Consider the following 24,979-nt stretch of genomic DNA (forward strand, 5'->3'; position numbering starts at 1 on the left):
GCAGAGTTTAGAGGATTGGGTTTGGAGATAGGAGAAGAGAACTTAATAACTGACACATTTATTATATTAAAAATTTTGTAAAAAAACAAATTATGTAACTTAAAATGTAACCCCTATTTACCCTTTATTCATTGTCCCATTGATAATTGCTTCCTTAAAGGTCACTAATGGACCCCGAGGAACCACATCCAAGGGTCTTTATTGCATTTGTTCATCCTCATGCTCCTCTGTTGCTGCTTCTTGAAAATGCCTTCTTTCTTAATTGATGAGGTGTCCTTTTGGTGTGTCTACATTCCCTTCCTTTCCTTGTCCACTTTGTGGAGACACGAGCCAAGGATCCAGCTTACTGAACTCCAGGGCTTACAAAGGGAATACGCTCATTTAAGACTGAATACAAAATACAAAATTTCTGGCTCTACTGTCTGGATTTAACGGCGTGATGTCTCACAGGAAGTTCTCCGCTCCCAGACATGGGTCCCTCGGCTTCCTACCTCGGAAGCGCAGCAGCAGGCATCGTGGGAAGGTGAAGAGCTTCCCCAAGGATGACCCTTCCAAGCCAGTCCACCTCACAGCCTTCCTGGGATACAAGGCTGGCATGACCCATATCGTGCGGGAGGTCGATAGGCCAGGATCCAAGGTGAACAAGAAGGAGGTGGTGGAGGCTGTGACCATTGTGGAGACGCCACCCATGGTGGTTGTGGGCATTGTGGGCTACGTGGAAACCCCTCGAGGCCTCCGGACCTTCAAGACTGTCTTCGCTGAGCACATCAGCGATGAGTGCAAAAGGCGTTTCTATAAGAACTGGCATAAATCTAAGAAGAAGGCCTTCACCAAGTACTGCAAGAAATGGCAGGATGAGGATGGCAAGAAGCAGCTGGAGAAGGACTTCAGCAGCATGAAGAAATACTGCCAAGTCATCCGCGTCATTGCCCACACCCAGATGTGCCTGCTTCCTCTGCGCCAGAAAAAGGCCCACCTGATGGAGATCCAGGTGAATGGAGGCACCGTGTCCGAGAAGCTGGACTGGGCCTGTGAGAGGCTGGAGCAGCAGGTACCTGTGAACCAAGTGTTTGGGCAGGACGAGATGATTGACGTCATCGGGGTGACCAAGGGCAAAGGCTACAAAGGGGTCATCAGTCGTTGGCACACCAAGAAGCTGCCCCGCAAGACCCACCGAGGCCTGCGCAAGGTGGCCTGTATTGGGGCGTGGCATCCTGCCCGTGTGGCCTTCTCTGTGGCACGTGCTGGGCAGAAAGGATACCATCACCGCACTGAGATCAACAAGAAGATCTATAAGATCGGCCAGGGCTACCTTATCAAGGACGGCAAGCTGATCAAGAACAATGCTTCTATTGACTATGACCTGTCTGACAAGAGCATCAACCCTCTGGGTGGCTTTGTCCACTATGGTGAAGTGACCAATGACTTTGTCATGCTGAAAGGCTGTGTGGTGGGAACCAAGAAGCGGGTGCTCACCCTCCGCAAGTCCTTGCTGGTGCAGACCAAGCGGCGGGCTCTGGAGAAGATTGACCTTAAGTTCATTGACACCACCTCCAAGTTTGGCCATGGCCGCTTCCAGACCATGGAGGAGAAGAAAGCATTCATGGGACCACTCAAGAAAGACCGAATTGCAAAGGAAGAAGGAGCTTAATGCCATGAACAGATTTTGCAGCTGGTGGGGTCTCGATAAAAGTTATTTTCCACTGAAAAAAAAAATACAAAATTTCTGGACCAGTGATAGTCTAAATGCAGTTTTAAAACTTCCCAATGTTGTTTACTGTTGTACTCAAGATAGAGAAAAAATTCATCTTTTTGAGGAAAAGATTTTTGGCCAAAAAGTTAACGTAAATTTTAGTTATTAAAAAATAAAAACAAAGATCTCTTTCTACAACAAAAATGCTTGAGACAATTGAATGAGACAACTCTGCATCACAACATTAAGGAATGCCTTCACTGTGGGCGGACCTGGAGGAGCTCCTTGGCCAGCAGCACCAGGGGCCAGGGACTCGGAGTGGCTATGTGGTTAAGGAAGAATGGGGGTAAAGGAGTAGGCAGTGGAGAGCCGGTGTTAAGCTCCTGGTAACACATACTTAACAAACTTAAAGTACTAATCAGGGAGTGAGTCCTGGAAAGTATTTGAGGAAGTAAAATGGGTAGAAGGGGCTTGTGGTAGTTGGTGAGAGAAAGGCTCAAATATATAAATAAACTATGAAAGGAAACGTGATCTTATTTTTTTAGAACAGTCAGGTGTGGGGACATAGTTACATAATCCTTCAGTTAACCGTTTTGGGGCTCTGACCCTATTCCTTGGTTTGACTGCATTGACTTATGCTCAAAGAATAATGATGAACGAAAGTGGCAGTCATAGACATTTGTTCTAGCTTCTGATATTTGTTATTAGCTATTGGTTTAGGAGTATTATTTTTAACATGTTAATGTTATCCTTATTTTACTTTTTTAAAAATGAGAAATGGATGTTAAATTCCAAGAATGACTTACTGTTTTCTACTTTAATTTATTCATGTTAAATTATTATTTGATCTGGGTAACAATTTTTTAGGTCTTTCTTTTAGAAATTTTGATACATAGCTACTGAAATGGGGCTTAGCACCATTTTAGTCATAAAAAGAACTAGAAAAACTTGCTTTTTCTTTATGCTCATCAACAGTTAAAATAGCATAACAATGGATGGGTAGAAAATCTGAATAAATTTTTGCATATAAAGTCATCTGTGCCGAAGGATGCTTTGAGAAGTATCTGTATAAAAATCAAATTCCGGCTGAGCGTGGTGGTTCATACCTGTAATCCCAGCATTTTGGGAGGCCGAGGTGAGTGGATCACCTGAGGTCAGGAGTTTGAGATCAGCCTGGCCAACATGGAGAAACCTCGTCTCTACTAAAAATACAAAAAATTAGCTGGGCGTGGTGGCACATGCCTGTAAATCCCAACTACTCAGGAGGCTGAGGCAGGAGAATCGCTTGAACTCTGGAGATGGAGATTGCGGTGAGCAGAGATCATGCCATTGCACTCCAGCTTGGGCAACAAGAGTGAAACTCCGTCTCAAAAAAAAAAGAAATTACTGGGAGGGGTGGACACCTGTAGTCCCAGCTACTCGGAAGGCTGAGGCAGGAGAATCACTTGAACCTGGGAGGTGGAGGTTGCAGCAAGCTGAGATTGTGCCACTGCACTCAAGCCCGGGTGACAGAGCTAGACTCCGTCAAAAAAAAAAAAAAAAAAAAATTCACAAGGGTTTTCAGCATAGGTAACAAAACTTTTTATTTCCTTCATAAATGTGGTTCCTTAATTTTATTTGTGGTTTCATTGTCTTTATTTTTGTATAATATGTCATACAGTGTTGAAGTGTGGACTTTTAGTATAAACATCAGCCGAATAGTGTACATTGTACCAATTATGTAATTTCCCATCCCTCACCCCTCTCCCACCCTCCTACCCTTCTAAGTCTCCAATGTGTATGCTTTATTTAGCTCCAACTTATAAATGAGAACACGCAGTATTTGACTTTGTTTTCACTTAAGAAAACAGCTTCCGGTTCCATCCATGTTGCTGCAAAAGATAGGATTTCAATCTTTTATAGCTATATAGTATACCGTGGTAAAATATATGCCATAATTTCTTTATCTGCTCCTCTGTTGATGGACACATAGGTTGATTCCATACCTTTGCTATTGTGAATAGTGCTCCTATGAACACAGTGAGTACAGGTTATCTTTTTGATATAACAATTTCTTTTCCTTTGGGTATATACCCAGTAGTGGGACTGCTGGATCAAACAGTAGTGTCATTTCTCCAGTGTATGTTTTTGTCAACTTTGTTAAAGATTGTTGGCTTTGTGAAAGATATGTGGCTTTATTTCTGAGTTCTCTATTCTGTTCCATTCATCTGTTTTTATACCAATACTATGCTGTTTTTGTTACTATGTAGTATAGTTTGAGGTCAGATAATGTGATGCCTGCAGGTTTGTTTTTTTTTTGCTTAGGATTGCTTTGGCTATTTGGGCTCCTTTTTGGTTACATATGAATTTTAAGATTGTTATAATTCTGTGAAAAATGATGTTGGTATTTCGATAGGGATTGCATCATGTCTGTAGATTGCTTTCGGCAGTATGCTCATTTTCACAATATTAATTCTTCCAATCCATGAATATGGCATTTTCCCCATCTGTTTGTGTCACCTACAATTTCTTTCATCAGTGATTTGTAGCTTTTCTTGTGGAGATTTTTCACCTTCTTGGTTAAGTATCTTCCCATGTATTTCATTTCTTTGTAGCTATTGAAAATGGGATTGTGTTCTTGATTTGATTCTCAGCTTGTCATTGGTATATCGAAATGCCACAGATAGCTTTGTTATCTTTTAAAAGGCAATCTAGAAAGTGTAGTAATTTTTAATTTCTGCTGTAACATACCACAAATTAGTGGATTAAAACACAAGTGTATTATCTCACAGTTCTGGAGGTCAGAAGTCTGAAATGAGTCAAAAATGGGGCTAAAATCAAGATGTTGGTAGAACTATGTTTTAGAAGCAACAGGGAAGACTCCCTTTCCTTACCTTTTCCACCTTCCAGAGACCACCTGCTTTCTTTGGCTTGTGGGCCCTTTCTCCATCCTCAAAGCCAGCTGTGGAGCATCTTCAAATCTCTCTATCTGACCTTTGCTTCTTTGACCGAATCTCTTGCTCTGCCTTTCCCTCATAAGTATCCTTTTGACTACATTCAGTCTACTAGAAACATTTAGGCTAATCCCCTATCAAGATCCTCAATTTAATCACACCTGCAAAATTCCTTTTGCCTTCTGAGGTCCACATAACAAACACATGCATAGGTTCCGAGGATTAGGACAATGGACGTACTTGGAGAATCATTCTGTCGAACACACAAAAAAATAATTTGTTTTGGAGTTTGTTCTCCAAAGAACGAGCTGTTGGACTGACCACTTCCACTGTTTTTAGTTTATTGACTTCGGCATTTACATTTTTTTCCCCTGAGGTTAATTTTGTAGTTTTTTAAAAATATAACTTTTTAGTAGAATGCTTAATTCAGTTATTCTATTAAGGAAAGTATTCAGGTGTACAAATTATCTCTGTGTAGAATGCAAATTGTGTTTCATAGATTTTAATATATAGTACTTTTATTATTTTCTAGGCATTCTGCAATTTTGTTCTCAATTTCTTCTTTGATCAAGGAATCACTTAAAATTTTTGAACTTTAGTTGATTTTTGTTGTAATTGTTTCTACATTTCTTAGTTTTATGTCATGGTAGTTATAGAGTACGTTCTGCACCGTATCTACCTTAGCAAATACATTGTTATGTACCTGTGTGCACATACCCTATTGGGGTTCAGGGGAGCCCTCAGCTTCCCTGAGAGGATGGCTCTCCAGGTTCTTGGTCTATCACTCAAGAATGAAAGAGGAGACCACAGTGCAGTGTGCTTGTAAAGTAAAATACTGGACTCAAAAAGTGGTTGCAGAAAGTGATTTATTTAGATAAAGAAAAAGGAGAAGGAGAGAGGAAGACACAGCTAGTTATCACACTGAGTGAGAGAAACAAAAGCCACTCTCACACCGAGTGAGAAGGGGTCCCAGAGGGGGAAAACCAGAGAGGAAAGCTCCTCTCACACTGAGAGAATCTGGAAAGATGGAATCCAGTGGAATCCAGGAGAGGAAAGACAGCTTCCACACTGAGTGGAAGGGAATTGAGAGAGAGAGAGAGAGAGATGGAGTTTAGGAGAGGAAAAGCAGCTTCTACACTGGGTGGAAGGAGACCCCAGAGGGGGAAAATCCAGGAGGGGAAAGAGAGCTCCCACTATGCGGGAGGGGATTCCAGAGAGCTGGAAATCCACTGTGGGAGAAGAAGCAGGGGAATTTATCCCAGAGGAAATTCCCACCTCCCCAAGTTCCTCTGGCCAATGAAAGGAGTTCCTTTAAATTTTCGCTGGGGTGATTGACTCTTAGTTTCTTCCCATGCCCATGAAATTTAAACATAAACTGTTAAATCTCCCAGATGGAGAGAGAGGGGAGGGGGGCATGGCGCTGGGAAGTTCTTGCCCTTGAAACTACGCCCCCTGGTGGACCTGGAAAGAGAACACATTCCCTCACTATAATTATATGTATGATATGAGTATAAAATGATATGCATTCTCTATTTGCAGAGTTTAAACATATTTGTTATTAGCTATTATTCAGATCCTCTGTATCTTGGAGATAATGTCTATACTAGGTCATAACTTTTTCTTTTTTATAGCAGCATGTTACATTGTATGGATGTACTATACTTTATTTAAATAGCTCTTCTGGATAATGGAATTGTTTCTAATATTCTAACAAAGCTGTAATGAAAAATTTTCATACATACCATTTTGTAACTTATCTGAATGATAAATGGTTTGACGTGAATTTCTGAATCAAAGGCTACATGAGAGTATTATTTTTCTTCATCCCCTTCCTTTGCTCTGTTCTCTTTAAATATGACTCAATTATTTTATCTTCTGAATCACATCATCCAAGTTTTCTTAACTTTGATACTTCAAAGCCGTTGTATTCAAAACTTTTTTCCTTTTTCCTCAAAAAATGTTCCTTCTTCCAAATGTGCCCCAGCTTTCTTTTGGTGTTTTGTTTCTCTTCTTCCAAACTTCCTCCCCACCCCACATTTTTTGCATACTTCCCCTGCTATTTCCATTTGGGATATTATAATTTGTGATTATTCGCTGCCCCAAAATAATCTGTATTCAATATCTTTAATTCTCCTATTTTCTTGTCACAATTTTCATTACTGTCTATAATTATGTTGAATACAAATAATATTTTAATGGCTGTGGGTGTATGATAAACATTTGAATATATTATTACCTGTCAATTCCCTTCTCATTTAACTGTATTTCATTGATTTTTATTAAATATGCTGTTCACATTTTAATGTTTCTGGAATCAGGATGTAATACTATTAACCTGCAAATAGTATTATAGTACTTTTTTTTGTAGAAAATGGTGTTTTTAAATAGTGGGTCTTACAATCCATGGTATATTGAAACCAAGCAAACAAGGTATTTCCTGTCACACTAAATGTGCTTTCAAGCAGAGTATATGTAAAACTTCGTAGCTCCTTTTTAAATTGGTCCAAAATTGAAACCTGTAGTATGTGTTATATTTGTTCCCTGTTTTCAGCATAGATGAATTCTATTTTTCTTTCCTTTCATATCCTTGGGTTTTGCTGTGTGTGGGTGTGACACTTAACCATTTTTCCAGAAATGTTTACCACTAAATCTTGAAAGAGGAGTCTACAAATTTCTGTATGATTTTGTAGGACTTCCAAAACCCTATAACATCTCTTTCTGCTAAAATTGGTTGGAGTAAGGGGAATATTTGAAAAAGACATTAGGTAAGAAGGCCTATCTATGCACATTAACTGTTATAATGAAAAGCCAAGGAAAAAAGACAAATTTGTAGCCTTAGAATTTCTATGTGGATCACATTTGGAAACCAGTGTTAATTTAATCCATACATAATATCAAAGAATGCTTTAGTGTGTGCTCATCTTTAAAGGAAGTGTTCAGGAAAACATGATACAATAAGCTAAGACTCTAATAACCTCACATTCTGGAACTTCAGTAAAAACAGACCAGTACAACACTTTTATTCTATTTTCACAGCAACTTTTTCTGTAACCTTCTGATTAGGCCAAATTAGACATATGTTCAAGTTTGGTTCTTTTATAAATTCAATCATTATTTTTTAAAAATGCAAAGTCTATATGTTATTTTTAAAACCTGTTTTGCACATTAGAAATAAGACAGAACCAAATATTTATCAAGCTAAGTTAGGGTAGTTTCTTGGCCATGAAGAAATAAAAGTTAGAAGCCGCTCTAAGTTTTGTTGTAAGAAGAAAAAATTATACTATTCAAACTAAAATCTCCTGGAACACTGAAAAGACATGTCAATGTGAATATCCCTGACATCCGAAAGAATCTAGATCAAAGGCAAACTTTTTTCCAAACAGATGCCAAAAGTAAATTGTCTTCCTAAGACAGGAAGCTGGCCATTTTCTTTCCTTGCTGAATTTGAATTTTCCATGAACTATATACCATGTATTCTATCACACACAAACCCAAATAATAGGATCATACACTGCTATGCTTTTTTTTTTTTATTTTTAAGAGATAGGATCTCACTACATTCCCCAGGCTGGATTCAAACTCCTGAGCTCAAGTGATCCTCTCACCTCAACCCTGAGTAGCTGGGACTACTGGTGTTTGCCACCATGCCCAGCTTTCATACATTCTTGTAAATACATAAACATGAGACTACGGGATTAGAAGTAAAATCTTCATGGAGATGAAGCTGAGGCAAACTGTTATTAAGGACACCTGACCTGCTCTTTTCTGTGACTCAGATTTTTACTAGTACTTTTGTAAAATGGGAACAAGCTTCAAACAGAGGAATTGCACGCCTTGATTTATATTTCCACATAGCTCATTAGGGCTATGTGGAAATATAAATAATTGGCTTATGAAAGACTAAAGATATAATGCTCTAAAATCTTGAAAAAAAATCTTAATTCCCAACTCCTTTGCAGGACCACAGTGCTAATGGAAATAGATGTCTTATTCCCAGACATAATGTCTCCCATCCTGTCAGGTAATGGAAGTGTCATCTACACACTACTTTCAGCAACAAATTCTCTCAATTTGTTTCCTGCATCCTAAAAACCTGATCTCTTATCTGCCTTCTTGCACTTTATTCCACCGTACCCAATACTCCTGATTTTCCAGAAACATGGGATTGTGGGCACTGTGAATTGCATTATGAATTCAAGGTATTGAGTTAAATGATATGATTGTGTTGGTTTAAGGCCCATCTTTGAAAAATTATCATGAAATATTTAAGTACACAAACAGTACAGACTATATTAAATCAGCACCTATATTCCCATCACTCACTTTAAGATATGAAACATTACTGACACAATTGAAGCACCTCAACTTTTCTCCCCTGAGGAAATTCCTTGCCAGTATTTGGTCATTTTTTTTTTCCCATTCATTTATTCTTCTACTATATATGCCCCCATAAACATATATTATTTTTCATGCTTCCAATTTTAAATATCATATTCTTCTAAAACATTCTTCTTTGTTCATCTGTGTTTCATCCCTGTTTCATATGCAGCTCTAAATATTTTCTATTGCCATAGTATTCCATTGTATGACTATCATATAAATCTATTCTATTATTGATGGACATTTAGATTGTTTCCAGGTTCTTACTATGTAAAAATAATGGTGCTATGAACTTTGCTATTTGCTATCTCACTGCACCAATGTGAGACTTGCTCTGGGATATGCACCTAGGAGAACTGTTAGATTGCAGGGTCTTCAACATTACTAGATATGCTAATTGCCTTCCAAAGTGGTTATACCAATTTATGCTCTCATCAGCAGATCTGAGGTCCCACTCCTTCACATTCTGTGAGATTACAGGCCCTTTGTAAGCAGGGCACAGCTTTTGGAATCCTCTGAGATGAGGATACATTCCTCTAACTAGTGCAAGTGCTAGTTACCCCCAAGGGCATTTTTAGCTTGGCTCCATGTTTTTCGGTTAATTTGTAGGTTTTGAGGTTTCATGAATTTGACAGTAGTGTGAATTCAAATCCCGAAGCTATGGGCAGGTAAGCTCATAGAATTCTCAGAGAGGCCTCTTTTAAAAAATGTTTTGAAAATCAAAAGCACAGGCCAAGTCAGAAAGGTTCCTTGTGGTCTTCCTGGCCAGCAGGAGATTTTCTTTTCTTGTCTACCCTTGTGCTGAGAGTGTTGGTTATTGAAGAGCTTCAGTGTTGGTTATTGAAGAGTTTCAGCATTATGTACAGCGCTCAGTTGTAACTTGATGTTATATGGGCTGAAGGCTTTGAGTGGCCATTAATATCTAAACTCCTTGTTGACTGAGACTGCTACCCTCCTCCCCACTACCCAGCCTCCTGCCCCATTTCACACTTCTGGTTTTTATTTTGTTGGGGAGGAGATTTCTTTTACTTTCTTGTTTAGGCCCTGAGGGATACGTTTTCCTATTATTTTCTTGTGCCCTTAGTCATATATTTAATAGGGAAGATGGTAAGCTCCTCTCTCTCTTCATAATTTTCTATGTAAATAACAACTAAAGGGAAAACAGAGCATAAAGTTTTGAGGTTGTATTTATTTCAATATGGAAATCTTGTTTTCCAAACCTGCAGTGTCCAACAGAACCTTCTGAATGAGGGGAACGTTCTCTAATCTACTCTGTTCAGTGTGGCAGGCCCTTGTCACATGTGGCTAATGTGTCTGATAAACTAATTCTTAAATATTATTTAATGTTAGTTAATTTAATAAAAATGGCAACATGTAATTAGTGGTTATTGTATTTAACAACACAGTTCTAAATGGTAATATTTCTAGTCCCTTGGGTGGCTTTATGTACTGGTAAACTCGTGCTGTCTTGCAAATCTGACATTTTGGAGGATGTAAATATATTTGAGGATGAAATATTTGAAACGTGACTTCAGAATATATGTCACCACAGGCTACGCATGGTGGCTCACACCTGTAATCTCAGCACTTTGGGAAGCTGAGACGGGTGTGGTGGGGGGGGTGACCTGAGGCCGGGAGTTGGAGACCAGCCTGGGCAACAAAGCAAGACCCTGTCTCTCTGATTTTTTTTTTTTAATTAGCCAGACATGGCAGACATGGGGGTATGCACCTGTTGTCCTAGCTACTCAGGAGGCTGAGGCAGGAGGATCACATGAGCTGTAGGAGTCTTCAGCTGCAGTAAGCTACGACTGTGCCACTGAATGTCAGCGTGGGTGACAGAGCAAGACCCGATCTCTAAACAAATGAACAAACAAACAAAGAACATATGCCACCATAAAACTATAGAGCCCATTATTCTGATAATCAGGTATTTCTTGTCTGATTTTTCTTTCTAAGAATTTTCAAAGATCTACAGTGATCAAGTTTAAGTGCACATTCTTCCCATTGCCAGTTTCTGATCTGAAAGTCAGAATATCACTTTCTGAAAGCTTTTTCAAGAGTATTTATTAAGTATTAAAGTGTTAAGAAATCCTGAGGATAAATAACAAGGAGTATAAATATACTATTTAGAATGCAACATAATATACTTAAGAGTTCAATTTGCCATATCTTTGAACTGAAAAGCTTACTGGAAACCTGAAAAATATGTATAAGTAAAAACATGAACACTTCATATGATTCACTAATAGCATTTTATGGAAAAAAAAAAAAAAAACAAACAAACCAAAAAAAAACACCCGACCAGGTGTGGTGGCTCACACCTGTAATCCCAGCACTTTGGGAGGCCGAGGCAGATGGATCACCTGAGGCTAGGCGTTCAAGACCAGCATGGCCAAAATGGCGAAACTCTGTCTCCACTAAAAATACAAAAATTAGCCAGGTGTGGCGGCGCATGCCTGTAGTCAGTCCCAGCTACTCAGGAGGCTGAGGCAGAAGAACTGCTTGAACTTCAGTGGTGGAGGCTGTAGTGAGCAGAGATCGCACCACTGCACTCCAGCCTAGGCGACAGAGCAAGACTCCATCTCAAAACAACAACAACAAATAAGACAAAACAACAATAAAAAAACCTAAGTCTACCGCTCTAGGCTTAGACTGGGCTGATACCTGCATTTTATTTTCTAACTTTCAAAGGGCATTGAATTATATAAAATATATCTTTAAAAATTTTTTTTTGGCTGTAGGTAGAGATTAAGAAGGCTAAAGCAATAATGCATATGTGAATTACAATGAGAACACATACATACATATTTGAGAAGGCCACATAAGCCTGGCTGGCAAATTTGGCCATTTTACTGGCTGGCCTTCAAAAATAAAGATTAAAAAAAATGTATCCAGATACAATTTCTATGTCCCTGTACAAAATTGATGCCAACAGGTTTGGCATTTTAGGAAGACACTCAAACAGATTCTAGAAAAAGAAGTCACTTCATAGGATGAACAGACTAGGTCACAAATGAAAAAGCTAAACATTTGTTTTTTAAAACTCACCACAAATTTCCAGATAAAACTGTTTGAAACTTATGTTCAGAGATATTTTCACTGTACTTACACGACTCGAAAATCTGTAAGAACCAAAGCCCCTAAATTCTACTGAACATATTTCAAACATTTTGCCTAACAAGAATTTTTTTAAACACTCTCAAAAAATTTTAAAAAGAAATTTTCTCTGTAAAGGATTTTCAGCATTTTGAATATGTACATTTTCTCAGAGTGTATGTAGCCCACTCTTCTCTTGATAATCTTCATAAAAACGTCTCAATGACTCAGGAATTCTAGGTGTCACAATGCTCAAGGCTTGAGTGAAATGTCTTTTCATGATGAAATTGGCTTGAATGTCTTCTTCCAGAGCCAGAAGAGCTGCCTCTCTGCAGACGGCTACAATCTGAAGTTTTAAAAAATAAGTAAATAAAAGGAGGTAGAAAACAAACAGTACTCTTTTAGAAACAATATTCTGAATCTTCATCTGTGGTGCCTTCTACATATGTCCATTGCTCAAATTTATCTACAAGAATGTCCACTCAAGTTTTCAAAAGGATAAAAGGTAATCATATAGAGCTTTCTATTCTTTCCTTCATCCCAAAGCAATGTATTAGGTACACAGAACCAGGAGTGCCAAAAGATATCTAAGAAGTGGCATTTGCTTTTAAGAGCATTTGCTCTTAACCATAAAGGTGGGTAGCTGTGCACGCAGATACTTTTAACACGGGATGGCAAAAGATGCATGTGTCTATGTGGCAGGGGGAGGCAGAAGCCAACGGTCAAGGGAGGGCAGAACGGGGAGATTTTCTGATACGGAGTAAGGCCTTGCTCATCAACACACCTTGTCATAGCACAGAGTTTCCACATTCCTTTCAACCTTTGATGTATTACCAGCATGTAAAAGCATTTCTTTACGTGTATCTCTTTAACAATTTCTTCAATCTTGGGAATTTCAGATAGAGTTGTCAACATTTACTTTGGAGAGTTGCATTAGAACAGAGAAGTGAATGCTGTTTACTCAGCCCGGAAAGCTGGAAGAATTGAAAAGAATCTGGGGAGGGGGTGGAATGGATGCAGAGGGAAGAAGGAGGAGGCAGTAGGAAAACGGAAGGGGAGGAAGGTTCAAGAATCCCGAAATGTGTTTTTAAGCCCTCTGGACTTCAGACAGAGGAAGCAGGCTGATGCCAGTGTCATTCTAAAGACACATTACAGTGGTGAAAAGAGCTTGTGGGATGAAAAGAGATATTGTGATTTTCAGGGCAACAGGGAAAACAGTGATTGATATTGACTGCGCCCTTATATCGGTAAATGAAAGGGCCAGCTGAAACACATTTGTCCAGCCATTCAGCATATTTTCTCTGTTTGTTCACTCACTGAAAAGAGTTCCTCTGCTTATGCTGGGCTAATGGCTGCCAAAGCAGTTTAGTAGCTTTTTAGGGGATTTAGCAGCATGTTTAGGGAGCTTTGAAAAACATGCATAGATTTAGATGGCTTTGTCAAATTACGACAATGTAACTATTAGTTCTGGGCTTCATTAATGAGCACTGAAGTTAACTATAGTGGTTATGCATGTTAATGTTTTTCTGAAAAAAGAGAGTGGCTATCAACTTGTTGAAGGAAAAAACAAAACTTCAAGGGATTAGTAAAACCACTTTATCACATGTTCTGGTGCAAAAAAGAGTTCTTTTGAAAACAGGAATGTGATAATTAATAAGCACAGTAAAAGCCTGTGAAATGCTCAGCATGGTAAACTGGGCATTTCACAGGCTTTTACTGTGCTTATTAACTATCCATCCGATGGTTCCACTGTGCTCTAAGGAAACCTTGGAGATCTCTATAAAGGGAGGTGAAGGGACCAAGTGGGGAGAGCCCCCACCCACACCCCTCTGAGGAGCACTTCTTTTATCCAGACAAGAATTTGAAGGATTGGTTGCAAGGCTAAAAAGTCTGAAGAATCATTGAAGGAGCAAAGAGCACTACATTTCCTGCTGGGTGGTGGAGCTCTCTTTCTGTCTCCTGCACACCTCCCCCACCCTTCATAGCTGAGACTCCCTCAGGGATGTCAGAGCCTGGCACATAATGGCTGGAAACATTTATTGAGCATCTACTATAGGAGTGGACAAATACCAATTACTGTACTAATTCATTTGCTATATGACTGATATCCCCCTGTTTTTGCACAATGCAGTGAGAAGTATGCCTAAAGTCTGATGGAAACGTATCAAACAGAGTGACCAGATGAGCATGTGTACCGTGGTGGCTGGGGTGGGGGCTGGATAAAGAGAGGGGCTGAGAAAAAGAAAGGGTGCCTGGAAGCTCTCAAAGTTTCTAGGATTTGGTTCACATGGCCAGATGGGTGGTTTGCCCTGCTGGCACATCCGAGGAAGGGAACCAATTGTCAGATAGGCTTCCACCCTCAACACACAGTAATCAAACTGGCAAAAGAAGAAATGATTGTATTCCTTTAGTCACTGGAACCTCAGGGAGCCTAACAAAGCAAAATAAATGTAAGTAGTGGGAAGTGTTACATCATTAGTGCCTAGAAGGCTGTCCTTAGGGGCAGTATCGCTGGGCAATTTCACTTTCCTTCCTTCACATTTGATTCTACAGATTTTTCTATGAGCTATAATTTGTGTGTGTGTGTGGGGGGGTAGCTTACATGGTAGTGACAAAGTGGGTATTGGTGGTGAGTTATGGTCAGAGAAGTAGTGACCCCTTGAAATGTGGATGTTTGTAACTTACAGCCTCTAGTGTATGTCAGTGATTGAGAAAAATTCCCCTACTATATCTAGTACTCTCCTAACTCTTAATAAAACAATTCCATCTAGCTTGGAGAACTATGAAACTATGAGATATAGAACACTTGGACAGAGTTTTGACCAGATCACTAATGTTCAGATTAGATAGAGATGACCTAGAAAACCTCTGAGAGTTAATGAAAAGAGAAACATGGGTACCCAAGGACCTCATATAAGTGTCTTACTCTGTGTAGAGGAAGGAGTGCAGCTGTCTGTATGTCCTAGGGTAGGAGAAACACTGAATTCAACACTTGCTTCAATACACATTACTCTGTTTCTTTTTATTTATAAAATGTTCCAAAGAGCTAGTCAATAAGGTAATCTTTTTCTGTCACTCTTACTCTCCTATCACATTTACTTAGCAATAAACAGCCAGTCAGTAACTGAGGGAAACATAAATAGGACACTACAAATAGTTGGCCAGCCATTCTTTCGTCAACCAACATCCACTGAATAGCTACTCTGTGCAATAACTATATGAAGCCAGGTGGACGATGCAGCCATGTCTGGGACATAGCACTCCTCTTCCCATGCTCACAAACCAGTAGCGGATGCACAGAAGTGAAATGCTCTGTGTGCCAGTGTATCAGAAGTACTGTCAGGGAGGCAAATGGAAAGGGCTTTAGTGTGGAGAGAACGAATAAATTACAGCTTTGGAAACCAAAGTGTGAAGAACAGAACTGAGAGCTGCATACAGGTAAAGGATTAGCAGGAACAAAATGAGCAGAGAAACAGGAAGGTGGGAAGGAAGAAAACATGTATTACATTGAACTAGCCTCAGTAGACAGAATGGAGAATTTTTTAAAAAAGAATAATTCTACCATCAAACATAACCAAAATTAACAATGATAGTGTTTTCAAAGTCATGAGGGCCACAATGACAGTGAAGGCTAGTCAGTACCAGACCTCTCTAAAGCTCTAAACCAAATCCACAAGCAGCTGATACACAAGCAGCTGACAGGGCGTAACTCCTAAAAGTTCCTTTTGTTTTTATTTTTTCCTCATGAAAAGGCTTCTTAGTGGAAATTCTAAAAGCAAAAGCATTGACTGGATTATTGGTTTTTTTCTCCTAGCCCAAATAAAAAGGTAGATCTGGAAACAGATGTATTCTTAGGATATCCATGATGGCTGGTTTCTATCTGCTCTGGGAGCCACTTACTGTGGCATGAGTTCCAAGATATGATATAATACTTCCCAAGAAAAGTGCAGCTTTCCTGCTCATTTTCATGGCCCATGCCACCATTTCCCTGAAGAAATTAGTGTCTGTTCAGGAGAAGTATTCTATGGTCAAATAAGTTTTGGGCAACACTATATAGGTTGAATATTCCTTATCTGAAATGCTTGGGACCAGACGTTACAGATTTTGGAATATTTGCATTCTGCTTATTGGTTGAATATTTGTAATCTGAAAATCTGAAATCCAAAATGCTGCAATGAGCATTTCCTTTGTGTGTTATGTTGGTACTCAAAAGTTTTGGATTTTGGAGCATTGAGGATTTCAGATTAGTGATACTCAACCTGTATATATTCTGTTCCCCATGGTGCACAATAGAATTTTAAAGGTTTTACAAAGGCTAGTGATGATGATCAGTTTGATTTTCTTTAACCCAATGTAATGGTCTGAATGTGTTTCTCCAAAATTTATATGTTGAAACTTAATCTCCAATGCTACTTACTAGTATTAAGAGGTGAGGTCTTTGGGAGGTAATCAGGTTGTGAGGGTTCTGTCCTCATTGACAGATTTAGTACCCTTATAAAAGAAGCCTGATGGAGCTGGTTGGCCCTTCAACCATGTGAGCACACAGCTAGAAGGTATGTCTACAAGGAATAGGCCCTCATCAGACACCAAATCTGCTGGCATCCTGATCTTGGACTTCCCAGTTTTCAGAAGTATGAGCAATAAATTTGTATTATTTATAAGTTGCCCAGTCTAAGGTATTTTGTTATAGCACCATAGTGGACTGTGACATTCATTGTTTCCTACAGAACACTTTCCCTCTCCCGTTTCTGGCAGAATATCTATACATGGTTTACTGGTGATCTATGGCACATATTTTAGGAGATACCAAACAACTCACTCAGGGCACATTATGGCTCTTGCCTATTAGCATAGCTTTTTACTTTTGCTCTCCCCTATTCCAAAATAGAAAAAGGAAGCGGGTGGAGGAGAAGGGGAGAAGATGGGGAGAGGCCTGAGACACAGAAGAAAGGCCAGTGTGTTTAATGGAGTCAAAGGGCAGCGACAGTGGCAGTAGCCAAACCACTGACTTGTGCTCTGGATATATAAACAGTCAAGGTATGTTTGCTGAAGAGTTACTTAACTACAGGCACATTTTCAAAAAGATGCATACTATGTGCATCTTTCCCAGATTTGGCCAATCTTCAGTATTTTTAGTTACTTATGTTTCATAAGATCTAGATAAGCAGTTCCCAACCTTTTTAGCACCAGGGACTGGTTTCATGGAAGACAGTTTTTCCATGGGCAGGGGGTCACGGAGTGGGGGTGGTTTTGGAATGAAACTGTTCCACCTCAGATCATCAGGCGTTAGATTCTCATAAGGAGTGTGCAAGCTAGATCTCTTGTATGCACAGATCACAATAGGGTTCACACTCCTAAGGGAATCTAATGCTGCCGCTGATCTGACAAGACGCAGAGCTCAGGTGGTAATGCTCGCTTGCCCACTGCTCACCTCCTGCTGTGCAGCCTGGTTCCAACAGGCCATGGACCAGTACCGGTGCACGGCCTGGGGTGGGAACCCCTGATCTAGATGTTGTCAGTTCTTCTTAAGTTCTTGGAATGAAAGAAAGTGAATAACTAAAATTGTTTAATACTGTGATATATGTTCATCTCAAGCAATGTTTTCAGTTTGGAGCACTACTCTGCATTTAGTTCTTTCTGCAGAACTAATTTCTAACATAAACTAGAAATTCTAGCAGGAATACAACTATGCCTGTGTTATTTTTGAGAGATGCTTTCTTAGGTATCAAAATTTATCCCATAGGAACAGGAGCTTCTTTGTTGTACTGTCACAGAAAAAAAACTGCCCTGGATTTGAGCATGATTTCAGAACATTTACAAACAGTGCAGTAACATATAGGCATGTGTTGCTCAACAACAGGGATATGTTCTGAGAAGGGCACTGTTGGGGCTTTCGTTGTTGTATAGATACGAGAGTGTCCTTATACAAATCTAGATGGTAATAGCCCGTTACACACTAGGCTATGGGGTCTCTCCTACTGCTCCTACACTACACACCTGTACAGCATGTTACTGAATACTGTTCGCAGGCAGCTGTAACACAATGGTAAGTATCACATAGAAAAGGGACAGCAAAAATAAAATATTATAATCTTACGGAACCACCATCATATATTTGGTCCACTGTTGACTGAAATGTCATTATGTGCTGCATGACTGTATATTGTTTTGGAGGACTAGAATGGAATCTTTGCTAAAAAACATTATTCAAATGGTGATTTATTGTCTCACTTGATGAAACTAACCTAAGATTATGGGATTTTCCTTTCTGTATTAAGCTTTGGAAAAGTAAGGTCTTTTCAGATAAATTTGCCAACATATCTCTCTATTTGGGAATGAATACTATAGAAACTGAAGGGAAAAAACCTTCAATTTAAACTAGGACCTTTCTCATTCCTATCTATAAAGTTTGTAGGAAAACCTAATGAGGGGTGTGTGTATGTGTGTGTATATTCATGTATGTGTGTATCTACACTGAACGCAGGGACCACCACAAAGCTCATCACTCTGCTGGCATCCCATTCAAAATGCAGATGGAGCTGGGTGTAGTGGTATAGGCCTGCAGTCATGCTACTTAGGAGACTGTGATGGGAGGATCACTTGAACCCAGGAGTTCAAGGCCAGGCTGGGCAACACTGCAAGACTCTGTCTCTAAAAAACAAACAAAAAGCAAAAGTAGATAGTCTGGAACAGTTTCAGTGATGGGGGAATTCAGCTGAATTTTTCCCATGAGGCCATAAAGAACTCTGCTGAGATGTATAGGTGAATAGACAAGTTTGAATCACAGACTGTCTGGAATGTTAAACTAACCATTTAGAAAGAAAACCCTTGGTCGCTCAAGCTCCTTAACTACTTTGGCAAAAAGGATTTTGGAAGCTTTCCCCTAATCCCTTCACCATCTTGTCTTCTTCCCCCATAGGCTGCAGACTAGATCATAGAAATGAATTATTAACCAACTACTTGCAAGATTGCTTTTGCCATTGGGCTGTTAAAACAGACAAACAGACAAACAAACAAACCCTTTTGGCTGGCTCTGTAAATCTGAGTATATAATCTTAATCAGTTTTGACTAAAAAATCAATACCCAACTAGCCTGGTTAACAGGGTGAAACCCCGTTTCTATTAAAAATACAAAATATTAGCCGAGCCGGGTGTGGTGGTGTGCACCTATAATCCCAGCTGTTGGGGAGGCTGAGGCAGGACAATCGCTTGAACCCAGGAGGCAGAGGTTGCAGTGAGTCAAGATCGTGTGCCATTGCGCTCAGCTTGGGCAGTAACAGTGAAACTCTCAAAAAAAAAAAAAAGATACCCAAGCTTTAGAATATATATACAACTTTTTGCAAAGGTAAAAACATTATCTGTTTGTGGAAATGAGAAAATGAGACAAAAGACTAGCAGAGTGGGCCCAAGATCTCACTGTCAGAGCTGGATGAAGACATGCCTGCGTTTCAGTGGCCATGACACTATTTTGTGCCAACAGGTCACAAATTTTCTTTCCATTTGTTCAGCAGTAATAACAGATCTGATGATCGAATATCTGACAGAAACATAAAACAACAAAGGCAGGATCTCACAACGTAAATGATTTAGGCATATCTGAAATGAATTCCTACGAGGTACGAAAGGAAAAGATTTATAATGAAAATGTTTAGAAATCCTCAAAGCCACTGAATAAAATAGTAATGAGTTTCAACTGTGGCAAAAAAAAAGTCAGCAATGAAAGCAAAGGGACATATAAATATAAATTTCATACTATATTTTACATTTATATATTTTACGCTATATTTTATATATATGAAATTTCAAGCTCTCTAAAAAGCAGTTCCTTTATAACAACAATACAGGATAACTGGATTACTCGAGACAGCTCCACTTGTGAGCAGTGTGGGGAAGCAACTCCGAGGGATGAGAAGGCTCTTGACCATTGAACCTTGGGAAATCTAATTACCTCACTTTTAAATGCAAAAGGGCAAAAGAGGCAATTGTGCAGACTTCTGAATGCCATGAAGAATAAGAACAATGTCTTACTTCACTGTGGAAAAAAATGAAACCTCTTATACATAGCCTACGGTTCTTTCCCCAATTCATGAGACAAGAAGAGTTTAAACAGGTGGCTCAGTTTAGCAAAACAGAAACAGGCGTATTGTGAAAATTAAAACCAACATGGTTTCTAAGCAAGCAGTAATAATTTTAAAAAACGATGTGATAAAGAGTAACAGTCAAGGCAAAGACTGCTTACCAAAAACTAATCAACAGGAAGGAAAACCGAAAACGTTGGGTCCTATTCTGGGTATTGATTCCCGCTGTGCTTTCACTCTTCCCCAGTTCTTTTCAGTTTCACAGTAATACTAGCTGCTTTTCTGGTGCATTGACTGATTAGAAACCCAATTGTAAATTTAAGCAGTTGCTTCCATTTCCAGATAAGACCTGGGTAGTATCAGCACGTCCTTGGTATTGGCTGTAAACAGCTGACTATAATGACAACAGGCAAACATACCCATGAGAGTGCACGTAGGCATGGGAAGAACAGACACCGCTGTAAGTGGGCCTGTGGAGGAGGGGAACTAAGAGCCGCTCCCTTCCAATAGGGATGCTGAAATTCTAACTTAACCTTCCTCACTACATTCCCGACGGCCTCTCAGAGATTATGTACATCCTCAAAGAAAGGTGAAGGGGTAATAAGGTCCGATGGTGACTTAAACAACTACCTAAATTCTTGGTTCCTGTCATCCCCTCCCTACACTTCTGGCAGGCACAGGGAGCACTTGGATCTGTGGAGAAAATGAAGCCAGCATTTTGAAATGTGCCAGAAGAGGAAAAGTGGCTCCTGAGAGCTGAATTCACACATCTAGTTTAACCAGTATGCAGCAGGTCTGCTTAAAAGTTCATAGGAAAACTACAACTGCATCCTAGAGATTGTAATTTAATGGTACACACAAGGTCATGGCCACACAGCAATTTCTTGTGTGAGTGAGTGAACTGCACAGTTCAGGCTACAGTATCAGCAGGGACCAAGCTGGAGGAGAGAGACACCCTCACATCCTTCTTCTGCAGCTGCACACTGAATCCATGCATTGCCAGAGATGATGTCTCTAGGCTCAGCCGTGGCAGCCTGGCTGCTGCCTCCGCTGTTTTGCATGAAGCAAGCATGTCTTCCACTGAGGCTGAAATGTGCTTCTCAGCTTTTTTTGTATTTCAAGTGTACTAAATAGCTTTAAAGAATCTACCAAAAGAAATGGGCTGCAGGGCTTTGAAGAGTTTTAGGTATTTTCAAGAAAGTGGTTTTGTTAAAAGCGTCTTCTGTCTGGAACACCTGTGACCTGTTGAGCTTAATTGGGCTGCAGCTGGCGATGATTGTGGTGTAGCCGCTGCAGGTCCTGGGCGCTGACATTGTGTTCCCTCTGCTCACCCGCCCCTCGCTTTTCTTTTCACGTTCACAGCCTTGCGACCTCCTTCCCTGTGTGTCTGAGGGATTAGGAACCCAGTAGAGTGATGTCCTGCTGTTCGTGAACAGCATGCACTGGAGGTGCTTCAAGGAGGAGGCTACCTGGGAGATTATGTGCTCATGTGGATGCAGGCCCATTTACCCAGGCCCATTGAGACCTGATGAAAGGTGGTTGAATGGCCAGGCATGAAAGATGTGACTGAAGGGAGCACAGCAGGCTCCTGGCTGCAGAGCAGCAGATGGAAGTCAGACTATCACAAGCACAAACAGCAAGGGGTGCCCCAAACTGCCAAGAAAGCAGCTCAGGGAGTAAAATGGTGCTGGAGAAGGGAATACAGAGGTAAAAGCAAGCAGCACTTAAAGTGCCACTTCACTAAAAACTGTTTAAGTGGTGAGTAGAGAAGTGAGTATTCTGGAGGCCAGATTTCAGATTTAAGGAATTACCTAACTTTTGCTCTTGGGCTTAATTCCCTTGAACTGTCTGCAAAATAGGCTTTATGATAATTAATCCATCTGGGATTATGTTAAAGTCATAGAATGGAGGATGCCATACATAAGAAAATAAAAATTTCTGTAAAGACACACTCAAAGCTTAATGACATTAGAGAATGGGAAAACTCTTGGTTGCTTAATTTTGTTGATTCAAAGCTGGTTTTGTTTGTTTTTGTTTTTAAAGACAGGGTCTCTCTCTCTGTTGCCTAGGCTGGAGTGCAGTAGTTTGAACATGGGTCACTGCAGTCTCGACCTCCTGGGCTCACGTAATCCTCCAGTCTCAGCCTTCCAAGTAGCTAGGGCTACAGGTGTGTGCCACCACGCCTGGCTTTTTTCTGTTTTATAGAGATGGAGTCTTACCATGTTGTCCATGCTGGTCTCTAACTCCTGGCCTCAAGTGGTTCTCCTTTTTTGGCCTCCCAAGTGTTGGGACTATAGGCGTGAGCCACCATGCCTGGTCTTAACGTTATCTTGAGGTCTTTAAAATTTATAGCTAAAGTATATACTCAGTGTATAACCTTTCATTATAAACTTGCATGGCGAAGCCTAATTTTTGCTCTTTAAAATTTTATTTACTTATTTTAGAAGATGGGGTTGCAGTGTTGCCCAGGTTGGCCTTGAACTCCTGGGCTCAAGCAATCCTCTTGCTTCAGCCTTCCAAATAGTTTTTGCTTTTTAAAAATTTATAAAATTGATTATTCCACAGAGCTTTGGGGCTGAAAAGATCTTGAGATTTTATTTCATAGTTCCAGCATTTGTATCTGTGGGGATTTTAAATGTTTCTAACTTTAATTGAACAGTAGTGAGATTTTTAAAAAGTATTTTTAGTTTTAAAAAGAGCATACCAATTGGTATGGGAATGGAGAGAAAAGGAATCACAGTGGTAGGAAAGGAGAGCAATAAGAGAGCAAACAGATGTTGGGAGCCCCCTATTCATTCATTTATTCAAGGAATCTTGATTGACCACCTACAAGGAAGCAGGCACTGGGGAATACAACAGTAAAAAACAGTCTTGCTTTCATGAAACAAGGTGTGCAAAAGCACTGGCTCATATACCTAATCTTCAAGGTTCAGTGCAAATGTTTCCACTGGGGAAGCATTCCTAGAGGTGACCTCACTACCTCCCCATGCCTGTTTGTTTTGGGGTCAGTTTTATAAAACCACAGGTGCCTGTACTTCTCTGCCATATCGCAATCGTCAAGATATGGAGTTATTTGTGTTAAATGTCTATCTCCCTTCCTAGCACAGAAGTTCCATAAAGGCCCTGCAGCCTTAGTCTTGCTCTACTTCCCAGACATACCAGGTTAGCACATCATGTGACCTACCAATCTAGTCCAAAAAAAGGTCTCTGGCTAAGATCATCTTTGAACAAAGATATAAACTCGTTTTTGCCTTAGAAAAAAAAAATACACACATGTTCACATACACACAGAGGTGGCTCCTGTTGGGACAACTGTAGTCAGGACAATTATCTACTATGGACTAAAAAGACAAAAAGGTATCAGGCACAATAAGTTATCCTATGTTGAGGTTTGTATTTGTGGGCTTTTGTGGGGCTGATGACCAAGCTGTGGCTGGAAAGCTGACAGCTCTGGAGGAGGCACCAAACTTTGGTTAAAAGAACTCATGTATTGGGAGAGCTTGAGGTTGGTCCTGGACAAAGAGGAGGGGAGGGTAGGGGATGTCCCCGGGAGAAGAAAGCAAGCAAAGTTAGCACTCCTCCCCAAGTCTAGAGCATCTGAACCCCCTTGCTGGTGGTCTGGGAGCTTGGGAGGAAGCTGCTGGGGGGAAGGTGTGGACAAGCGTGTTAAACTGGTTTTGATATTCCCCATGTTTCCTCATCTGTCAGATTTCTTTACTGCCAGTCCTCCCATCTTGCCTCAATGATACACACATAAAGCTGCCACCTGTGAAACTCTGTAGGTTCACCTGGGTAGTCTAGTTTAGGATTCTGGACTCTCTCAGTACTTTCGTGGCATATGTGGCAGGGGTGGGTGTGAGCTGTTAGAGCCTGTTGTTTCTTTATATCCAGTCTTAATCTGGAATGCGCGTCTTTTACTACTTTCCCATTCTCCAATCTGGTGTAGGCTGGCCTGGGCTAATCAGCAGATTTGGTTGGCATCCCTAAAATCATTTGAAGAAAACAGCATGGTGTTAATGGCTATCTGTGTTAAATAGGGAAAAAAATGACTTGACAATATGTAGCTAGCTAAGAGGCGGTGAAGATAGGTCCTCATGAATAACCAATAAGTATACCATTAGCACATGACAGAGAGTGAGAAGAAAATATGATTATGTACATTACACTTATTTTATGGATGTCATACTTATTGACAGTGGTATGTCTTTGTTATATTAACTAGATACTATTTCAAGTGGTGTTTCACTAGTTTTGTGTGTTTGTTAGCCATATAGTAAAGATTCTTAGAGTCTATGGATATCTAGATGGATCTAAGAATACACTGAAACTTATGAAAACATATACCCAGGTATGCATATTATCTATTTTTCTATAGAGAGGTTCAAAACTTTATAGTCTAAAAAGGATCCAAAGCCGAAAAGGGTTAGGAACCACTGCTCTATCATAACTATATTTCAAATCTTCTTAAATCCTCTGAATGCTTCATAATAATACCTGCTTTCCCCTTTACAGATGATGTAGGCCAGAATACAGTTTGGCTGGAATTGTCACAGTTGAGGAGTACAGGAAATACAAAGCGGAGCTGCTCATGCTGGAGGTGAGTGGGTTTTATTTTTGTAGATCATTCTCTTGTACCCTAGAAAATGTCAACAGCTGCCCCTGAGTATAACTAAATGCTTGTTTAGATCTTTATCGATATGAAGAGAAACCTAAAGACCTGTGTCTTGTTTTCATCTATGTTTTTTAAAAATAGGGTAATACAACTGCAAATTTAAGCACACTAGTTAAGAAATGCAAAA

General features: G+C 40.0%; 1 protein-coding gene, 1 long non-coding RNA gene and 1 pseudogene across 5 annotated transcripts in view; 2 read left to right on the forward strand and 1 right to left on the reverse strand.

The window, feature by feature from the left end:
• The first annotated feature begins 415 nt into the window (after positions 1–415).
• On the forward strand, positions 416–1,723 carry LOC116560844 (annotated as a pseudogene). The gene has a single exon (XR_004273168.1). The product of XR_004273168.1 is annotated as a 60S ribosomal protein L3 pseudogene (transcript).
• A 10,279-nt stretch (positions 1,724–12,002) lies between these two features.
• SPATA5 (spermatogenesis associated 5) overlaps positions 12,003–24,979 on the reverse strand; it is a 310,845-nt gene continuing 297,868 nt past the window's right edge. For all 3 annotated transcript variants that reach the window (XM_032292360.1, XM_032292361.1, XM_032292359.1), the window contains one exon: positions 12,003–12,448. In XM_032292360.1, coding sequence (XP_032148251.1) covers positions 12,272–12,448 — 177 coding nt within the window. In that variant the 3' untranslated portion in view covers positions 12,003–12,271. The remainder of the gene's footprint in view (positions 12,449–24,979) is intronic.
• On the forward strand, positions 24,382–24,595 carry LOC116560849. The gene is made up of 2 exons (XR_004273170.1): positions 24,382–24,453; positions 24,529–24,595. It is a non-coding gene; the product is annotated as an uncharacterized LOC116560849 (long non-coding RNA).

The sequence above is a fragment of the Sapajus apella genome, unplaced genomic scaffold (assembly GCF_009761245.1).
Source record: "Sapajus apella isolate SASKATOON/1434 unplaced genomic scaffold, GSC_monkey_1.0 scaffold27, whole genome shotgun sequence".
NCBI lineage: Eukaryota > Metazoa > Chordata > Mammalia > Primates > Cebidae > Sapajus > Sapajus apella.